This window comes from Mustela lutreola, chromosome 11 (genome assembly GCF_030435805.1).
Source record: "Mustela lutreola isolate mMusLut2 chromosome 11, mMusLut2.pri, whole genome shotgun sequence".
NCBI classification, from domain to species: Eukaryota; Metazoa; Chordata; class Mammalia; order Carnivora; family Mustelidae; genus Mustela; species Mustela lutreola.
This window is the reverse complement of record NC_081300.1, coordinates 35849113-35870256: the sequence shown is the minus strand read 5'-3', so window position 1 is coordinate 35870256 and position 21144 is coordinate 35849113. Positions and strand designations below refer to the sequence as shown.

The 21144-nt window shown below is 45.3% G+C and overlaps 1 protein-coding gene and 1 pseudogene across 16 annotated transcripts in view; both read left to right on the top strand.

The window, feature by feature from the left end:
- FHOD3 (formin homology 2 domain containing 3) overlaps positions 1-21144 on the top strand; it is a 458821-nt gene that overhangs the window by 319140 nt on the left and 118537 nt on the right. For 8 of the 16 annotated variants that reach the window (XM_059139157.1, XM_059139159.1, XM_059139160.1 and 5 more), the window contains exon 11: positions 18713-18799. The exons of the other annotated variants lie outside the window; for them this stretch is intronic. In XM_059139157.1, coding sequence (XP_058995140.1) covers positions 18713-18799 — 87 coding nt within the window. The remainder of the gene's footprint in view (positions 1-18712; positions 18800-21144) is intronic. 16 annotated transcript variants of the gene reach the window in all.
- LOC131812012 (U2 spliceosomal RNA) lies at positions 15899-15976 on the top strand (annotated as a pseudogene).

Here is a 21144-nt window from a genome sequence, read left to right as displayed (position 1 = left end):
GGTGTTACCGAACATTCTGCAAGGCACAGGACAGCCCTCTGCAGCCAAGAATTATCTGTCCAAAATATCAGTAGCGCTGAATCTGAGAAACCCCACCTTAAAAGACAGCAAGTCATTTGTTATAATTTTCCATTCCTCCTTGGGATGATGCCAAGGTAGGGTGCCTGTTGACCATTGGAAGGAGGGGGTGTCTTCCTTAGAAGCACATGGAGCTCGGTGGATTTTCCTTCAAACATTTATGTGCATGGGTCAGAGTTGACTTTATTCAGGGAATAGAATTCTCAGATTTCTTGGCTACCGTACAGAAAGTAGAGCTCCTTTTTTGCTCATTTTTGTTTTAACTCATTTAGCAAAGTTTTACACTTCAAACTCTTAGGGAGTATGCTGAACCCTCTGGGGCAACCAAAGGTTTGACTCGACCTCATGATTTTCTCAGTCATCCAGATGCCCAGTAAACCTGGTTTCAATCAGCTTCGTATCTATCACATTCCCCCAAATTAATAAAATGGCACGTGATGCAAGCTGTATTACAAAGCGGCAAGATCGACCCATGATTCTACGTGATTCTGTCGTGGAAGCCGTGCTGTTCTTCAGCCAGATGCCCAGTAAACCCGGTTCCGATCAGCTTCGTATCTATCACATTCCCCCAAATTGATAAAATGGCACGTGATGCAAGCTGTATTACAAAGCGGCAAGATCGAACCATGATTCTACGTGATTCTATCGTGGAAGCCATGCTGTTCTGCAGCCAGATGCCCAGTAAACCCGGTTCCGATCAGCTTCGTATCTATCACATTCCCCCAAATTGATAAAATGGCATGTGATGCAAGCTGTATTACAAAGCGGCAAGATCGAGCCATGATTCTACATGATCCTGTCGTGGAAGCCGTGCTGTTCTGCAGCCAGGCTCAGGAATCTGTTTGGGGGAATAGAAACACAGGACAAGCTCCCTGGGGTCGCTCTGACTACCCAGTGCTCCCAGAGGTTCGAGTGGGGCTGAGGACTCAGTACGGGGAAGGTGGTTGGCACACACCTCTTGGCTGGTGGTATTATCGACTAGTGGTCAAGAAATGAAAAAAATTAATTCAAGAATTGCTCCTTTGTTAGGTAAGTTAGACAAGAGGTAAAATAAGGGGAAAAAACCCCCCAAGTCTTAATATGTGTTGCACCAGAGTACCCATTCTAATAGATTGAAAGTGATAAGAAAGTCAGCAGGCCCACGGGGGAGATTAGGGTTGGGGCCAAGGCCTTGAGCTCGCTGCTGGAGGGACCAGACATGGTAGTTTGAACTGATTATATACCTGATCCGCAAGCTGCAGGGACATGATGTGGCCTGGCTCTGGCAGGTTCCAGAACATGCGAAATGGAGGGGGACCGTGCCCACATGGGCTACAGGCCACCTGCACTTCAGGGAGGAGTCAGGCTGGGTACAGTGTGGAGATGGAGTGTGGACCCTTGCATCGGGAGCTCAGTCTGAACCTGCTGGCAGGGAACAGACTGCGGCTCCTGAAGGGCAGAGGAGCACTCAGTCCGCTCAAGTCCCCCTCATCCCCACCTAGGATGGGAGTACCGACCCTCAGGAGCAGGTGCTTGGCTCCACCACTAACAGCCATGTGTCAACTTAGATATGGCCCCTGGCACCTAGGGGGGACTGACTACATAGCCACTCTGATTTCCAGTAAAAATGACGTACGATATAAAGATGCAGTATTGGCTATGCAGTGTAAAACAGACCTAGTTGGACCATAGGTACAAAGGGGGACCGTAATGGCAATTAACAGATGTGACAGTAGCTCACCTTTCCTGGGCACCTGCTTATCTGCCAGGCTGTATGCTGGGAGCTTCAGGGTACTAAGCGCATTTTCACCGTTACTCCACGAGCTGTTAGGATCTCCACGTGGCAGGAGGAGAAACTGAGACAGAGAGTTAAAGGAACTGTCCAGAGTCTCACAGCCAGTGGCACTGATTTTAGAGTTCATGGTGGAACTGGTTTTAGAGTTCAAGGGGTCTGTCTCTAGAGTCCCTGTCCTTCACCATTTTATTTAACTACTTTTTTTTATTTCCTGTGATTCCATAGAAATAAAACAAATATCCTTGGTACTTGGCAGTTAATAAGCAACTATCAAATATACATTGCCATCTTTTTATATTACCACTTCCAGATTTTTATGTCATCACATTTAGAAAAGTTATTGCTTTAGTGTTCCGTTATATGGGTATACTATAAAAACAGAATGCCTTCACTCATTTTGGTATGTCTTTATACCAGTTTTTTTCCTAGTACTAAACTTTTGGGAATAAGCACACACACATGTGTTTATACACATATGTTGGCTTTCTTTTAGGACGGATTCTTAAGGGTGAGATTCTAGATCAAAGGACCTGACATTTTTACTATTGATGTCATACCGCCGGCCTTCAAAGAGGTGACACCACTTTGCTGTCCCACCCTCTGCACGTGACTGAACATTTTCTCATACCATCATCAGCACTGGATGTTTGAGGAGTTGTTCAGAAGTTCAATGTTTCTGGAAAGTAAATTGCCTCAGCAATTCACTGTGCACTTTTTAAAAAAAAAAGATTTTATTTATTTATTTGACAGAGAGAGATCACAAGTAGGCAGAGAGGCAGGCAGAGAGAGAGGAGGAAGCAGGCTCCCCACTGAGCAGAGAGCCTGATGTGGGACTCAATCCCAGGACCCTGAGACCATGACCTGAGCCAAAGGCAGAGGCTTAACCCACTGAATCACCCTGGCGCCCCTCACTGTGCACTTTTTGACTACTATTGAGGTGGTTCATCTTTAATTGCTTCACTGGCTGTTGAAATTTCCTAGGTGTTGCCTGTTTGTATCCTTGGCTCATTTGTCTCCTAAATGGTTTATTTGTTTTAATGAGCAGCTACTCTATTTTAATATGGAAATATTCAAATAAAGAGCAGATAGAAGGTAAGCATCCTTGACACATTATAGATAATAATTTCTGACCACTATGTCACAAATATTTTTACCTTTTCTATTAATATATTTTCACTTCTGATGTCTCTTGGTGCCTGCATAAAACATATTGTTAGGGGGTCCAATTCGTTAGTTTCTTCCTATGCAGTTTTAAGGCGGCATGCTTATTCAGGAGAGTGGATCCTCCTCCTAACCAGCCTCCACTTTGTCCGGGAAGGATGCTTGGCTCTTTTCTCCTTCACTATCTAGATGCGTCGTGACCCCAGGAACAGCACGTAAGGAGCATTGACTTTGTGCTCGCTCTTGTGCTGAGCAGTTTGCACATATTATAAATTATATGAAGAGAGTGATAGACACTTCCCCTCTTTACAGGTGAGAAAACTGAGGCACAGAGGTTGAAGAGTGGGCCCCAGATCTCACAGGTGTTGGGTGACACGACTGAGTTGGAATCCATTCATTCCAAGCCCAGAGCGTGTGCTCAGAACCAGAGTGCCCTGGGACCATGCTCTGAACCTATAGAACGTGTTCAACAGTAACAACTGTTTTGAGGATGAATCAGATTTGCTGCACAAGCAAAAATTCAGAGCAAATATTTACTGTGACTTGGGAATCCTAATGAGCTGTATTGTTTATCGTCACTGTTAGATTTTGATCTTGAGATAATCACACTGATTTGCTTGTTCTTTTCAAACACTGGCACTGAAGATGATTCCTAAGGAGTTCTGAAAATGTTCAGAGCAGGAGTTTCAACACTGGAACGAGGCTTCCTCGAGTTTCCTAACTAAGCATAACAACTATCTTGGATAGAGGAAGGAGGGAAGGAAGGTATAGGAACAGAAATTTATCTGGTTGAGAGGATGCCACAGTTAACAGTGTTCAGAGGCTGGGCTGTCCTTACATTTTGGGGGCTCATGCGTGGTGTGTATCAGTTAGTGGCCTGGTGGGTGGTAGGAGCCAAACCTTGAGCCTGAGCCTCGGAGAGGGAGCAGGAGGGAGGCAATTGGAGAGGGAGTTGCTTTCTATTTCCCTGCAGAAGTAGGAAGGTGTGTTGGCTCCTTTCCACCAGTCACAGGAACCAGTGGGCAAAGGGGAGCCTAATTATGGAAACATTAGCAGGGCGGGTGAGCTCATCTTCCCATATTTTGATGGGAAGAGGCGTGTTTGGATGCCCAGTTCTAGGGCAGTGCCTCACTCTCTGGTCTGTCTCACACCTTGTCCACAGGACTCTATGGCCAGGGGTCACAGAATTCTCGGCCGATTAGTTGCAGGGTCTGTGACAGAAACTGCAGACTAGTCCTAGCTCTCTCTTGCTCAGAAACAGTTAGCAGTGAGCAGCGGATTGACAGACAAAGAGCGTAAGACGAGTAGGTGTTGGGTCATTGGTGCTGAGCCATGAGATCTGCAACTCAGTGACTTGCTCGGTCCTGGTTCCGGGAGGAGGGTTTGACCAAGGGCAGTGAGGGAGCAGCAGCTGAGGTGGCTGAGAGCACAGGGTCGGTCTTCCCAGCGGCGGACTGTGCTTCCTTGCCAGGCTTGGCCTCCTTCTCCCCTGTAAACTCAGGATGATGCTGCTGCTTTAATAGGGTGGTGGGTGATTTAAGAGAGGCAGCACCGACATGTGCTTAGCTCACTGTTGTTCCTACCATCACTCCATGCCCTAGAGCTTTCCTGGGTTTTGTTCTATTAAAGAAGGTAATTGTTAAATAAATACGGATGCGAGCTGGAGACAAGATTTTGTGCCCTGGCATAAACATGCTAGAGGATTACACAACAGCCAGGTTAACAACCCAGCTGGTGCCGTGTGCGGCAAGTGGCTACCTGGGAAGATGCGTCTCACGGCAAATGATTTGTTCTAAATGGGATTTGCCGACAAGGGATGTGACCTTGTGAGGTAAGTGTGACTGAAAGCCAGCCAGGGATTCAGAGTTACTGTCTGGTGCCTAAGAGGCTCTTTCTGGTTTCCTGAGTATTGCCGGTAAGGGGCTGACGAGAGGGGAGAGTGCTGGGGGCGGGGGGCAAGGGGGAGTGAGCTTGATACCGGTAGAGCCTAGAAAAGCCAGAGACACAGAGGCCTGAGGAAGAGGAGGTTTTGTAAAACTCCTTCTGACTTCTGGGGCAGGATCCCTGTTTTCTCAAAATGTGGCTGTGACTAGATCGCAGATTTCTTGGGGGTTTGAACTTTGTTGCTTTTTTTTAAAGTGAAGAATCATTGAGCTACTGTATTATATTCCTGTGCACAATGTACTGATTCAACTGACGTTTGTATACATTTGGAGCTTTGCCGGATTGGATTTGGGAATCTTTCTGGGTTCTGAAGAAATTGGCAAAATTTTCTCCTTTAAACTGAGCAAAGCTACCGGTGAATTTTTAAGTGAGGTGTGAGCAGGGGTGTGTTTGGAAGAGCGGAGAGCAGGTGGCAACAGTCTGGGAGAGAGCCTGACTCAGGCCGTGGCCGTGGTGAGTAGGAGCCACTGAGGAGACAGGGAGGGCATTATCTGGAGGACGGTGACTGGATTTTATGGTGAGAAAAAGGAGTCTGGGTGATGCCCAGGCAGCCATTAGCCCAGCAGCATGGGATGGCTCTCAGGCCACTTTGTGGGCTTTGGGCATTAAGTGTGAGTGTCCGTGGATCACAAGTACAACTTCCCCTAGTCAGCTATATAGATGTTTCTGGAACTCAGGTACATGTAGGTGATGGTTGAAGTCTAGGCTTAAATGCCATAACCTGGGGAGAAAGCAAGTGAGAGGAGCAGCAACTGGGTAAAGCTGTGGAAACCAACGTGTGGTCTTGTCATCTTGTGAAGTGCTGGAACCGAGAAGCTCACTTTCTTGCCAACTCAATGAACCTTGAAATCGATTGTCTTCAAGTGTGAATATTTTTCAAGCCAGAGTGGCCCGCCTTGGTGTGATGTTTCAGGAAGAGACAGCCTTTACTGGGAGAGCCATAGTGAGCACATTTTAAAGAGAAGGAAAAGTTCTTATTTCCCATTAAATCTTTGACTTGCTCTGGGAATTTTCTTGCAGCGTCCAATCTGCTCTCCCTTGTGCTGTGCAAACCCCACATTTCCTATAAGGTGCACCTTCCCCTCCATGTTGTGAATGTTCAAAACCCTTCCTGAGAAGTTTGATTTTCCTTGGTAGTCTGTGCGGGTGAGGGCGTGGGTGGTCCTTCGGGATGTGAGCCTCTCTCTCTCTCTCTGTCTCATGCGATTCCCAGGATGCCTTTGGAAATGGAGCAGAGGCTTTCTGATGATTACTGAGTGAGCTGTTTGGATCCAGTCATGCAAGGAGGAATGTGATTACCTTTGCTTGACAAGGGTCTTCAGAGGAAGCTTGGTGGTAACTCTTCACTTATAAAGGTTGAATGAACAGGGAACTAAAACCCCAAAAATGTAGGTTGAAGAGGCCGACTCTGACCTGGTGAAAAAAGAAAGAGTGGCCAGAGGTGCAGCTGCTGAAGCATTTTGCAAAGGAGACTTTTGGAAATTGGAGGGGATAGGCCCAAAGAGAGGGAGAGAGAGAGACGGGGCTGATGGCATTGGTATCTCACAGCATGTGCTTACCACACTGACCATGGTCACAGAAGCTCAGATTCACATTGAAAAAAATCTTTATTTCTGAGTGAGGTTATGTGTTTGGTTCAGAAACTGACTAGAATTAACATGGACTACAGCAGTGCTTCAAATCCGTCTCATGGTGCCCTGCACTGTGTCTCCTCCTGGTGGGATGGGGCCTTCGTGGGATGAGCGAAAGGAGACTCCCTGTGCACGTGAATGCAGTGAGAAGAGACATTGATGTTCAGGAAAGAATCTGGAAGAAGGAAGGATTAAGGATTAAGGCTTCTTCCAGTCCTTACGTAGAAAAGTCTTACCCTCCCACCAACCCCGCAGAGAAATGATCACAGCAGAGGTAGCATAGCACAGTGGTGAGGAGCTTGGGTGCTAGAGCTGGACTACTTGGATTCAGATCCCGGCTTGAGTTTTAGCTGTGTGACTCCAGGGAAAATCCTTAACCACTCTGTGCCTCAGCTCCTCATCAGTGAGTGGAGTAATACTAGTACTAACCTCTGCAGCTCGTGGGAGAATTCAAGGAGTAAACCAAGTAAAGCGCTTAGCGTGAGAATGCCCCACAGAGAGTATATTAAGTAAGTAGAATTAATGAGTGAGCGCTGGCACCCACCTCCACCCCAGTGGATCCCGCTTTCCTCGGAGCAGAGGCAGAGCCCAGCCAAGAAGGAAGCCAGCCTTGCCCTTGGAGAGTGCTCTGGAGAATTCAAGGACACCGGGCACATCCGAGACAAGTATCTGCAGCCTACATCCCGTTCGATGACTGTGATAGAGCGTACTTCCAGGAGAGCTCAGGAATTCAGAGGTACTTACGCCACACTTTAGGAATACTCAACTTTGATAGTCACATCGCCCCAGAGAAATAATGTCATTCCTGAGAGGTTTGGTGCCCCCACAAATGTGTGGTCCTGGTTTTATAAACATGAGATTAGAAATGGCTAGAGATGCGTCCCTATAAGGAGGTGGGCAGGTCAGAGCCTGCCACATGCAGGCATCTGTCTCGTCAAGGTGTTGGACGGGACAGGGTATGAGGGGAACAGAGGATGTGGTGACCCGTGTCAGCAGCAGGCTTCCAGGCGGAAACCAATACTGACTTACTGGCCTTGGGAAGATACTGGAAAATGTATTTTTTTTCTTTTTTTTAACCAGTGTCAAGCTTTGTAAAGTTGCCTTTGAAATCGAAAGGTAAATAATTTTGATCATGGAATGGGAGAAGGGAAGCAAAGATGAGGTACCTTGTGTTTGTAAAAAACATGGCTGGGGCTTGGGTTCACATGAATAGGTCGTGTCTGTCATTCAGTGAGCAAACCCCTGGAAGAGGGTTTGTCCCCAGGGAAGCAAACCCCTGGGGAGCCCCAGGCCTGAGCATCTCATTTCAGAGGGACTTCACCTGGATGGACTTATCAATGTCGACATTTTATGAGCCTTGGTATTAGGCTGACTGCTTTGAGGTTATGGCAGAAGGAAAGCAAAATCCTATTCATGCCTTCGTTATTTATCCAGCTCCTATATTCCTGTATTTGCCACATTGTTGGTTCTGAGGTACAACGGGGAACATGAGCCGTATGAAGCCTCAAACACTGAGCGTACAAACAGCGCAGCAATGAATGTGTGTAGTGGGAAGAGGGCTTTTGAGGGAAGGAAACAGGGCTGTGTGGTGGAGGGTCATAGGGATAGAAGGATACACCCTTGAGGAGAACTTGCACAAGGGCACAAAGCTACGGGCAGGGATTTCATTACACTGTTATTTAAAAGAGCGGAGAGCTGGGGAGTGGCTATCGAAGGAAAACACGGAATAGGCGTCTTATGGAATGCAACTGGCAGTTATAAGAAATGTAGCCTACCAGAAGCACTGACATTCTTGCTGTGTCAGTTGCTGTATAAAAAGATTATAGGATAACACAGGCTTCAATTTTCTTTTAAGCTGGAAATTTACCCACCTGATGTGTTGTAGCAGTGGTAATCTCTGATCAAAGGGAACTTAACTTTTATCGGTAGTCTTAAACTTTTTTGAAGGAAGGATGTATTCCTGTAATTACATATTCATTTTTAAAAGGTTCTTTAGAAAAAAGGATAGTGGGATGGCAGTGGTCCAAGATGACTCCTCAAGCAGTTGGCCTGAATTTTGAAAGACGAGACGAACTCCCTGGGCTGAGGGAATGCCACGTTCCGTGGCAAAGGGGGAGAAGGGCTTGATGCCCCCACATAACAAAGAGGGGTCTCAAGAGATAGGGTTGTAAATCGTAGACTGGGGACACAGGTGCCATGGAGACAAGATGAGGTTGCACAGCAAACAGGTTATGTCCTGCGGGACCTTGAAAACCAGAGCATGGAGTCCAGTGGTTATTTGCTGTGTAAGATTAGCCATGCACCTCTGAGGAGATGCCTGTCTTCCTGGTGGGGATCAGATTGGAGGTGAGGAGAAGTGGACACTGGAATGCTGGGGGTGTAGCTTTTGATGCAGAACTACCTATAAACATTGGTACCTTGGACTTGGGCATTGGTTCTCAATCCTGTGGAGCACTGAAAATAACCTGAGATCAGTCTACACCTCAAAATGATGGAATACAGTTTCTAAAGGTAGGACCTGAGCATTAACATTTTAAAATCCTGTATCTCAAGGGTGAGGATCACTAAGCTGGAGGTTGCTCTAGGCCGTGGAGAACTTGAGGCCCACACTGAAGAAATAATCAGTAGTCCTCACTGCTAGATACCCAGGCCCACCTACTTGGAGCAGGCTGAGTCCCACAACGGGACACAATGGGGACTGTGTGACTTTGTAGGGCAGCACATGGACTGGAGGCCTGTGTGCAGTTCCTTTGGTGATAGACCTTGTAGACAATTCTGGCCCCTTGCTGCTTTTTTTTCTCTTCCTATTATCTCCTTTTAAAACAATTCATTCTTCGTCGGCATTTTCACCAGCAGATGGCCAACGAAGTAGAAAGCAAATGCTTCCCACACAAGTCCGTGTGGTTACTATTGGTAATTTGGAGGCATGACTTGAGGGGGTAGAAAATAGAAAATGAGGTTGTGGAGAAAAACCCTGGATGAAATATAAGATTTGAGGTTTATCTCCAGCTGTCAATTATCTGTACTTTATTACCATATTAAGAGTTGACTCTGGTGGGTTCACGTCTAAAGCATGTGAAAGGGCAATTAGAATTCTAGAAGCAAACTGAGTCATGAGGTAGAAAGGTATTACTACACACAGACTCTGAAACACGCCGGGTTCCTCATGGTGGTTGCATTCGATATCTGGCTCTTAAAGACACACATAGCCTGTTTCTCTGCTGTATAACTAAAGTTTTTCACTCTCTAGTATACTTCTTTTCCCATCAGTGAAAAACAGAGGTGTATAGGAGGGGCCGTTATATGAAACATTTAAAATTAAGCTTGACCAGTAAACATGGATTAGACTAGTAGTTGCAAATTCTGGAAGTGGGAGAACTTGTCTAATGCCCACACAATTTTGTGTCTTAAGCTGTCACAGAACACCAGAGCTGGAAGCTCCCATCCTCCTGTTGCACTTTATTATATGAGTACGTAAGGAGGAAGCCAAGCCAGACCCAAGGCAGGGCTGTTTTCACCTCTGGAGGCCACTATCTTGAAACCTCAGCCTGAGGCTTGGCATCCCTTCCATTTCTACAAGTTCCTAGAGAATTCCAGTCTCTCTTTATCCTAGTGTCACTACTTGCCTAGATCTCTAAGGGACACTTAACACAATTTACTAGAATCTGTGGCTTAGAATAAAGTTTTTTTTAAATGCAAAATCAAAGTACACACAAAGTAGTGAGATACCTCACTACTGTCTATAGTTAATATTAGACTGATTTGCTTGGCACCTGAATTACCTTTACACCTGAATTAGCTACAACCTAGCTAATGTATCTTTTCCTATTGCTATTTATACTGTGTAGATTCAAATTCTGTTTGAATTTGAATTCAACTACTCCATGTTTTCAGCAGAAAGAATGTGTTGGACCCATTAGTATTTTCTTCTAAAACAGAGTAACAAAATAATGGCTTATGCATTAAGATTCCGGCCAGTAGTTCAGCTCTTAAATATATTCGGTATCCATGACCCATGCTTTATATTCCTTCTAAACTTTGCATGCTACAGGGACAATAAATACTTTCCTGTCTAACTTTGGGTTTTCACCATGGAAACATCAGACCAACAGCTGGGCTCAGTTAAATGTCTTTTCATTCTCTTGGCTGGCAAAAAATCTTTTAAGGGAAATTAAAAAAAAAATTTGGTGGACAATAAAACTATTTTTGAATGAAATCACTGCTTCATTTGTCAGATATATGTCTTAACTGATTAAGATCACTAATTAGAAGTTTTTACATCTCATCTTGGCCCTTGGCAACCTAGAAACAGTCTTGAAGTTAACAGCAAGTGTGAGTCTCCGAAGGGGTTTAAGTATTCGTTAACACTGATGCAAACGGAGCCAAGGGGATGCTTTCTCTGTCATAAATTTAACAAAACATTTCCATGAAATATTTTTTCATCTAATTTTGATGTCATGCACATTTTACAGAACTCAATGGAGCATGTAAAATGTATGCATTTTATCTAAGCCTTAAGACAAGCTTTCCTATTAATTGCCACAAATGTCATACCAATGTCAAGCGTCATACTTAGGTCAAGACGTTGAGCTCCTCAAGGTACTCCAGCAGGTCTGGGATAACTGGGACCGTGAGCAGCTTCATCCATTCTTCCAGTGTGTTGTGTATCATACTGTCTGTGCTGCGCGGGGGGAGGATTGAGAGGCACAGTGCAGGAGATCGTTGCATAGAAGGACGGTGCAGTGATGACAGAGCGATAAAACCAGTTTAGATTTTGGTCTCCTGGGGTAGGCTGGTGGTAGAAAGGACACTAGCCTGGCTATCAGGAGAGCAGGGTTCTGTCTGGCAGGTTGTGTGATCTTGCCCTCTATGGACCTCATCTTTCTTATCTCAGCATGGGGAGGTCTCTAAGGCCCTGTCTCAGTTCTTGCCAGGCTTTTTCTTTGACCACCTTTAGAAGGTGCTTCTGCGCTGAGTATCACGCTAGGTCCACAGTGCCAAAGGACTTCAACGGTCAGCAGCTATTTACTGGGTGTCCCTGGGCACTGGGTCTGCTGGAGAGACAGCTGGAGGAGTCACTCCAGGCAGGGAAATGTCTTTTGCGGAGAGACCTGCAGAATAAGCCAGGCTTTGGGCGGATAGATCGATAGACCGATTAAGACCGGGAGAGGGAGATTACGAAAGGATAGTGAAAGGTGAAGTCAGAGAGATGGTAGAGGGCCTTAAAGCATTAGCTGGGCAAATTGGATTAAATCCTAAGGTTTGAATAGGGCAATGTCATGTGCAAACGCCCATCTTCTCCTCTGGTCAGTTCCTCCTCAGCCTTCTGAGTTCTGCTCCAGTAGCACAACTGTGTGGAAGTCTTGCTTTCCAGACCAGTCAGTCCTCCACTCCCCAGCTGAATACTTCCTGACACAATTAGTCATATAATGTCCTGCCCCCCCACAGGCGTATAAACTCCAAGGACAGGAACCAGAGTCTTGCATAAAATAAAAGCTCAATAAGTAATTGTTGGCTAAAGGGAGAGATCACTCTTATCCCATAGTTAGACCTTTTTGCTTTTGAAAATAATAGTCGTTGCTTATGGGAAATGTCTGTATCATCTGCTGTGACCCTAAAACTGCTCTGAGAGAAACCTGTTTTAAAAATCCCAGGGGAACAGTGTTGGATCAATCATAATCCTTGGTTTATGGGTATCATCATTGTGGGTCCTTGTGTGGCCCCCTCATTTGTTTTTATATAAAATTTACCTATTGGTATAAAAAAATCAATGAGAATATGGTATTGCTAAAAAACAAAAAACAGAGAATTTCCCCTTACACTTAGCCATGTGCTTCCATGTTTCTCATCTCTGTGCCTGGATAACCAACATTCTCGAATATGTTTTATCGTTATCCTTATGGGTTTGTTGTTTTATGATGTTATCAAACACATTTGTCTAACTAAACCCATTATGCAGTTTTGTGGTTTTGAGCTTTTAGAAAGTGTATCCTATGGTATGGTCCTTCTTACATGTCCTTCCTCCACGTTAGATGTATCTAACGTTCATCCGTATCGTCACGTGAAGCTGACCGCCATCTATTTTTCACCGCTTGGACTCTACCTTGATCTGTTTATCATTTTTCTTGTTGGTGAGCGTTTGCTGAGTGTTTGGGTTGTTTCCATTCCTTGGCAATAACCAGCAGTGCTGCTGAGAATATTTTTAGACTCCTATCTTGGTGCATGAGTGTTTTGGTATCTCTAGGGAGGGTTTCTCAATCTTGGCACCGCTGACATTTTGGATCGAATTCTTCTTTGTTGTCCTGCATGTTGCAGGATGTTTAGCGGCATCCTTGACCTCTACCTGCTAGGTGACGACAGCACCCCTTCCACAGCTGTGACAACTCAAAGTATCTCCATTGACAAATGTCTCTTGCGGGGACTGAATCACCCCAGTTCAGAACCACTGCTCTGGGGTATAGAGATGCCATCTAGCAATGGCGTTGCTGGGTTACAATACGGGTGTTTGACTTCCCACGATAGCCTCAGTTACTTTGCCCAAGTGATCATAGCGGTTCACACTCCTGTCAGCAATACGTGGGTCACATGACCTACATTCCCTTCCGCTCTTGCTGTCACCAGACTTCTTAATCTTTCCAAGCAGAGATAAGATGGTATCTCATTGTGGTCTTGATTTATATTTCCTGATCGATAGGTTAAAATATCTCTTCCTAGATATTTATTGGCCACGATCATGTATTTTTCCCAATTTTATTGTTGTGTTTTTATTTTTAAAATATGTCTTTGTAGGTTTTGATATGAGTATGTCTATTAGATGTACTGAAATGCCTTCTTTGAATTCATTGCTTGACTTTTCCTCATCCGTAGTATTTTGGTCTTAGAATATATTTAAATTTTTTTTTGTACTTTTCAAATGTTCAGAAACGTTCATTTTCCTTTTTGTCTTGAGAAGCCTAAGAAATGTGACATCAGGCTGAGATCCAAATTGGGAAAGTAAAGTTGGCTTTGAAGGAAGCTACGCCCTGCCGACTTGGTCAGACTGTGGGCCTCTGGGTCTCTTTTCTAATGTGGAGAGGGTGGCCTCCAGTCTGAGATCGCCTGTGGTATAAAAAGGAAAATGCCTGTTGGGCTCAGAGTAGACTTCTGCAGTGGAGTAACTCTTTTATCATTATAAATAAATAAATAAATAAATAACCAACCAACCAACCAACCCTCTTGATATTTGATAGACAAAGATCAGAGACCCAGAATTCTTTCTGCATGAATGTAGACAAAAACAAGTTCTACTTGTTTTTAAGAGAAAATTCAGCTAGAGGAAAATCAAAATTGTCTGAACTAATTCTTCATCCTAAATCTTATCAACGTCAAAGATTCTGGTTGACTAATTCATCATGGGCTGAAACTAACATCAAGCATCAAAAGAGTACTTCTTTCTCCATCTACACCAAGAGAGTACTTCTTTCTCCATCTATTTGGATTATAGGGCAAGGCCAGTACCTTGACTATAGAGTGCCCTGGAAGTGGGCCCTCCAAGTAGGTCATTGTGCTGCCTGCCATCGGTCCTGCCCTACCTCTCATGAGAGTAAACTATGGGACACACAAGTCATGTGACAGTTTGGTGCAGGATCTGTAGATGTTGAGCTCAAAGAGGATAGAATTGGGAATGTAGGTCAGGACAGTGATCTCCAGACGTCTGTGGGGCAACTACGCAGAAGAGAGGGGGATCAGAAAGAGTGTATAAAGCAGAATTAGAGGTGGAAGCGTGTTGCTGTCTGTCAATGGTGTAGAATGCTTTACAGACTACTGTGTTCTCTTTCTGGGGGCTTCAAGCAGAGTTCTGAGAGCCCCTCGGTGCAAAATGTTAGAGATTCCCTGATAGGGCCCAAAAGGCAGTGGTGATGTTGTTGATGATGCTGAGAGCTAAAACAAACTGATTTGTCTGCCCTATGCCAAGCCTTTCCCCAGTGCTTTTACATAGGAATGCAACCCTCCCACAAGGTGTAGCTTGTTGCTACCCCATGCAGGGCGAGGACCACAGGACCTAAAGGCACACTAAGTGGCGGAACTGCGGTATAACCCAGGCAGCCTGGCTCTGAGCGTCTCCAACTCTAGCAGACTTCGCTTCTGGTGCATTTACCTCCTGGGGGAGCAAGTAAAATCAAGGCACTTTGGAGGGAGGGATTCAGTGTTTTAAAGAAGAAACACCCATTTGTTGTCAGGGTAGAGGGCGTTCTCGGTAGACTAGAAGTAATGGCATCCGTAAATTCCAACTGCAGCCGAGTGAAGGTGGTGGCATCAGACTGCAGGCCGAGGGAACAGTTTTTATCCGGGCTGCTGCTGGAGCAGGCGGGAGAAAAAAAGAGTAAGGCTGATAAGGGGTGATGTGTGAGTGAAAGCTGTCCTGGGCCCAGAAGGACAGACGAGGTGTGTGGGTTTACGTCTGGTGGCGTTACAGGAGGAACGTGGCCCTCAGCGATCCACTGGCCTCCTTGTTTGTGACACAGGAACCTTCCCTCCAGGTCTGGGGCGTGGAATCATTGGGTTTTGCCAATGCTTTTCTCTTTCAACTTTTTCAGATTCCATCCGTTCTTCCTTAGTTCTACAGTTGTAACCCTCGCTCTCCTAAGTAATTCTTTATGAGGCTTGCATGACTCTGACTCCAAAACCTGACCCATACATTATAAGAAAGAGAATTTACAGATCAATTTTTGCAGATGTAGGTGAAAATTTTATGAAAAAATATTAACAAATAGAACCCAGCTGTATATAAAAGGAATAATATGACAAAGTAGTGTTTTTTTTTTTCCTGGCATACAAGTTTGGTTTAATATTTTAAAAAAGTAGTCTCTGTAATTCACTGTTAATGGGAAAAAGGGGAAATCATTGGATTATCTTTTTAAATGGAAAAAACACATTTGACAGAATGTAATATTCATTTATGATAAAAATTCTTGGAAAATAAGGACACTTTAATCTTATAAAAAATGTCTACACAAAACTATGGCAAACCTCATACATTCCTCTGATATTTGGAAAAATAAAGGAATACTTAAATTCATCACTTCAATTTAATCTCATTGGAGTTCATAGCCAGAGTAATAAGGCAAGAAAGATATGAGAATTTGAAAGCAATAACCACAACTGTCATTACTTACAGATGATATGATTGTCTACATAGGAAGTCTAAAAGAATCTACATAAGATATATTACAGTCAATAAATATGGAAAGGTTGCTAGATACAAGGTAAATTGTCTTTAAAAAGTCATATCAACAAATAGAAAAATGAAGTTTAGAAATTGATAAATGATATCGCTTCTTGGCCTTTTGGCTAAGATCAAGTGTAGAAATTGATAAATGATAAAAATTTATACCTAGAAATACATTTAACAAAAGGTATGTAAGATTTCTACTGAAAAATTACCACACCATTAAGAGAGAGTAAAGATGGTTGCAATAAAATTAGATCTAAATAAAGACTATACCAGGCCATGGTTTGAAAGACTCAATATATAGATGTCAGTTCTGCAAATTTGTACATAAATTTAATATAATCCCAAGCAGTAGCCCAGCAGGGTTTTATGGAAACTGACAGCCTGATTCAAAATTCTAGTAGAAATGAGAAGAACCTTCATTTATTAGAAAAACCATGAAATGAATCCAAAGGCAACCCAGAGAGTGAAAAGATTCTTGCAACACATTAAGTTCTTAATCTCTTTTTTTTTTTTTTAAAGATTTTTATTTATTTACTTGACAGACCGAGATCACAAGTAGGCAGAGAGGCAGGCAGAGATAGAGGAGGAAGCAGGCTCCCCGCAGAGCAGAGAGCCCGATGTGGGGCTCGATCCCAGGACCCTGGGATCATGACCTGAGCCGAAGGCAGGGGCTTTAACCCACTGAGCCACCCAGGTGCCCCTTAATCTCTTTTTTTAAAAGATTTTATTTATTTGACAGGGAGAGACACAGCAAGAGAGGGAGCACAAGCAGTGGGAGAGAGGGAGAAGCAGGTTTCCCCATGAGCAGGCAACCCGATGTGGGGCTCGATCCCAGGACCCTGGGATCATGACCTGAGCCCAAGGCAGATGCTTAACTGAATGAACCACCCAGGGGACCCCCAAGTTCTTAATCTTAAAGAAGTCCTATTTCCCTCTCTCTTGTTTTTTTTTTTTGATAGTCAGTGCCCTTTGTGTCCTGTTTCAAATTTTTTTTGCCTACACCAAGGTCTTAATGGTATCCTCTTACATATCCCTCTAAAAGCTACACACAGATTAGATGACTAAAATGAAATAGACAGAACCTGCCAAATTTTGGCCAGGATGTGAGACAGCCAGGATGCATATATACTACTAATGGGGATATGCATTTTAAAAAATTGTTTAACATGCTCTAACAAAGATGAACCCAAGCATAAATGATGCAGAAATGCCATTCCTGTATACATACTGCCTAGTAATATAAACATACAGTCAATGAAAGACATATACTGCTATGTTCGTAATAGCCCTATTCAAAATAACAAACTGAAAAGTGCCCAGTTATCAACAGTAGAATGGGTGATAACTAAATTGTGGTCTAGTCATACAAGGGAGTATTATATAAAAAGGAGCAAGAATGATCTTCAGTGTCACATAACGACATAGATGAATCCCACAAATGTTATGTTGAACAAAAGAAGCTGGACATGAGTCCTTCTAGCCAGAAGGAAAACCCGCCAGGCTAATCTCTGCTGTTTGAAGTGAGGTAGGGAAGGGAAGCAATTGGAAGGGAGCATTGAGGGAGTCCTGGTTATGGGGATGTGTTTCTTTTGTGAAACGTCAGTGATTTGTTTACTATACTGAATGTACTTGATACTTCAGTAAGAAGAGAAAGCACAGGGGAAGGACAGCGAGAGCAAAGAGTTAAAGATCTTGGCAAAATGCTGCCTGGGGAAGGGGGGGTAGGGTGGCTTCGTGAGGACTGAAGGCATGAAAGCACTAGCCACGTTGAGAAGGTAGAGGAGGGACACAAGGAGATGGCAGTGGAGCCCTGGAGGGGGCAGGGGAATGAGAGATGGAGGTGAGTGAGAGTTTGGGGTCAGGGTGCGGTAGGAAGTTGAGATGTACGTTTTCCAAGGTGGACTGGTTCTGTATGATGGTGACGTCCAGAGTATGAGGGCCGATGTGAGAAAAGGTGAGCATCACCGAAGTTAAGAACGCAAGGGACGGAGAAATCCGCAGGGCCTGTGGTAGAGGTTCTGTGTGGAGAGTGACGTGAGTCAGTGTGGACCAGGCTCAGAGCCCAGAGGAGGTTGTAATGATTCGGTTATCAAAGTCTGTACTCCTGTAGCTTCAAGGACAAAACCCTGATTAAACTGTCTTAAGCGCCAGTTTGAATTTATTATCTTCCGTTAGTGAACAGCGTGGGTAGAGCTTCGGAAGTACTGGGTCCGAGTGTTAAAACTGTCACGGGGTGGCTACCTGCAACGCCCGACCCCCCACCTCTGCTGTCCTTGGGTCGGCTTTGGTGACAGGCAGCCGTCCACGACTCATAGCTACACACTTTGGGGGCCCGTATGGTTATATGTCCCGGGAGGCACCAGGAGAAATCTCAGGGGTGACATCACTGACCCCATCAGGACCCTGTGCCCACCCTTGAGGTGGCAGCGGATCAGCCCCTGCACCACGTGTCCTGGGGGCCAGGGAGTAGAAGGTAAAAACCATGTCCCCTGTGGAGGTAAGTGCCAGATCAGCCTGACCCTCCGTGGTTTCTAGCCCAGAGGGGTGCGGTGAAGTGAGGACTCTGGCTTTCTGCAGGAGCTGGGGCGAGGTCGAGAACACTCACCACTGGATTCTGTGCGGAGGAGGGGCCTGCCCGAGGCCTTGTGGTGGGGGAGGGCTGCAGGGCGGGGTGCTTCCAGCCAACCGGACAGAGAAGCTTGGCCCGTGCTGGCTTATTGGATCTCTACCCACACTCAGATTTCCTCATCTCTGAACTGTCTCCTCTCTCCTGACAGACTGAGTGCGTTCTTTTCATTTCGGCCAGCTGCAGTGTTTTGTTTACGGTTTTGCTCTGTCTTCTGTTTGTAACGCTTCTCTCGCTTTTCCATCTCGCGTCTCTGCGTTTCTCCGTTCCTGCCCTTGTCTCAGGGAAGAGGAGGAGGAAGAGGAGCCAGTCACGGAGCCCAATTCAGAGGAGGAGAGAGAGGAGGACGCCCCCTGTCAGGGCAAGGACAGGTACCGAGCCGGGACCCTCCCAGGCTCCCACTAACAGCCTGAGGGCCCTTCCTGGTAGAGAGTTTGCAGCCACCTTTCAGAAATCTCCCTTCCTCACTGGCTCCCACTGCCAATCCTCACCCTGAACACAGAGCCACAGAGTGCCTAGGTGTGTAGAAATAACTGAGCACGTGTTCGTTAGAGGGCTGCACTTTCCCTTCTTGACCTTGCTTTGCGGGAAAAATCACAAATCACGTAGCTGGTTTTCTCCCTGCTGTTCCCTCCCTCATTAGTGTTTGCTTAGATGGACACCAACCGGAAGGAGGTTCACGTCTGCTCGGAGAATGTTACTAACCCTTTCAGCAGTGTAGGAAGGATAATTCCATGTGTCCCCTTCCTCCTGTAGATTCTACCAATATAATAGTGGCTAAAGAGTGTGGACAACGACTGTGTTATTGATGCGGGATTGTTTTTGATCCAAGTGGACAGGACTGCTTTTCACCCCATGCAGCCCAGAAGAATTTCCCATGATTTGTTTTCACTCTGAGAATAAGTACTCTCATTCTACAGGTTTTCGAGGGAGTTTACTGTCCTCTGCTCATACCTTCCAAGGATGCCTTCTTTCTTTGTTTTTCTTTTTCTTTTTTTTTTAAAGATTTTATTTATTTGACAGACAGAGATCACAAGTAGGCAGAGGGGTAGGCAGAGAGAGAGAGGAGGAAGCAGGCTCCCCGCCGAGCAGAGAGCCCGATGTGGGGCTTTATCCCAGGACCTGGAGATCATGACCTGAGCTGAAGGCAGAGGCTTAACCCATTGAGCCACCCAGGTGCCCCGAGGATGCCTTCTTTCTGCCTTCAGGCAATGTTAACAGATACAGGCATCCTGCAGATATTTTTAATTTTATAGGTATTTTTGCAGATTGATGTGTTTATAAAAAAGAAAAAGTGATTTCATTTTCTAAAATTCAAAAATAATTCTAAAGTTGATTTTTTTTGTTGTTTAACTGATTACCACTGCAAATTGACAATTTTACTGTTTTTTCCATAAATGAGCAAGATCAAAGAAATTTTGGATAAATTAGGGTGAAACCTCTTTCTTGCAAACTTCAAAATCAATGGAATTTTTTGCTGCTCAGCCTCTTTCTCCAAGCCGCCAGTGCACAAAAAAGGGGTCCGTTTGATACACTGAGATGCCCGCCATTCCCAAGAGCCATGGGATCCTCTCTGATCAGACAAACTAGTGATTTGTTTCCTTGCTTTGGAAATGGCTGGGGAGAAGCCAGCAGGGCGCCGGTGTGGAGAGAGAAAAAGAATGACCTGGTCACAAAGAGTGAGCCACCCTTGTCCAAATGCCGGGGGAGAAGGGTGATCATTAGCCAGAGCCCCTCACCAATGGGGAGCTGCCATGCCTGGGGGTAATGATACCCAAGGGTGCTCTAGGGAGGAAGGAAGCTTGGTTGATAGTCCCACCATAGGTTGAAAACCAGCCACAGGAGATCCTGTAGACCCTCAGTGAATCCACTGGTCTGGCTCTCTATGAGATTACATGTGCGTGGTCTGTCCCGCCCACACAAACCCATCTGCCCTCAGCTACTCTCGTGGTACAGCCCCTCCGACCCGATGGAAGAGTCTGGCCAGAGAGAGCAACCTTCAAAGCATCCCTCTTGACCTTGTGCTCTCTTCACATGGGGCTGGAACTTCCACAGGTAAATGGTGGTTTATTGCTCTAAGGTCTTTTTTTCTATAAGACCTGATCCTGGAGGCATCCTTGATCAAACTAGAGTTAGGCTTTCCAGCTTTAGGAAATAAAGTGGAAATGGTAAACACTGGGCCTGGATCTCCACAGTGGCTAAGGTACTCATTAACCTTGACCTGGATGTATTTATTTCTTGGCATAATCCAATCAGACCTCCAAGTGGCGAGAAAGATGCTCCTTACTTCTGTTGGGTTAGTGTCTCGCCCTGCGTGTTCTGCCTGCTGGCTGCTGTTTTGTGTGTGCATGCTGTGTGTCCTGGGCCTTCGCTGAGCACTGAGACGAGGTCTCCTGCCATCCCCCGGCCCCCTCATCCAGCCAGGGGAATGGCTGTGTCCCTGCCCTTCTACACACAGGGACCTCTGAATTTGAGGTAGAAAAGAAAATGGGTCTCGTCCCATTCCCGAATAAGCATGGCTGGGAGTCAGGTTCTCCGGGAGAATGACCATGGTCTTGAAAAAATGCAGAGTTTAACAGATTCTCTGTGTACCTCCAAAGATCTCAGTGGTCCAAATGCAGTTCTGTGAAGATGGAAAAGTTTTACAATTGTGGCAGAACTGGGCGCCCTCCAGGAGTCCAGGTGTCTAGGGCTTAGTCATAGAGGTGGGCTGTGG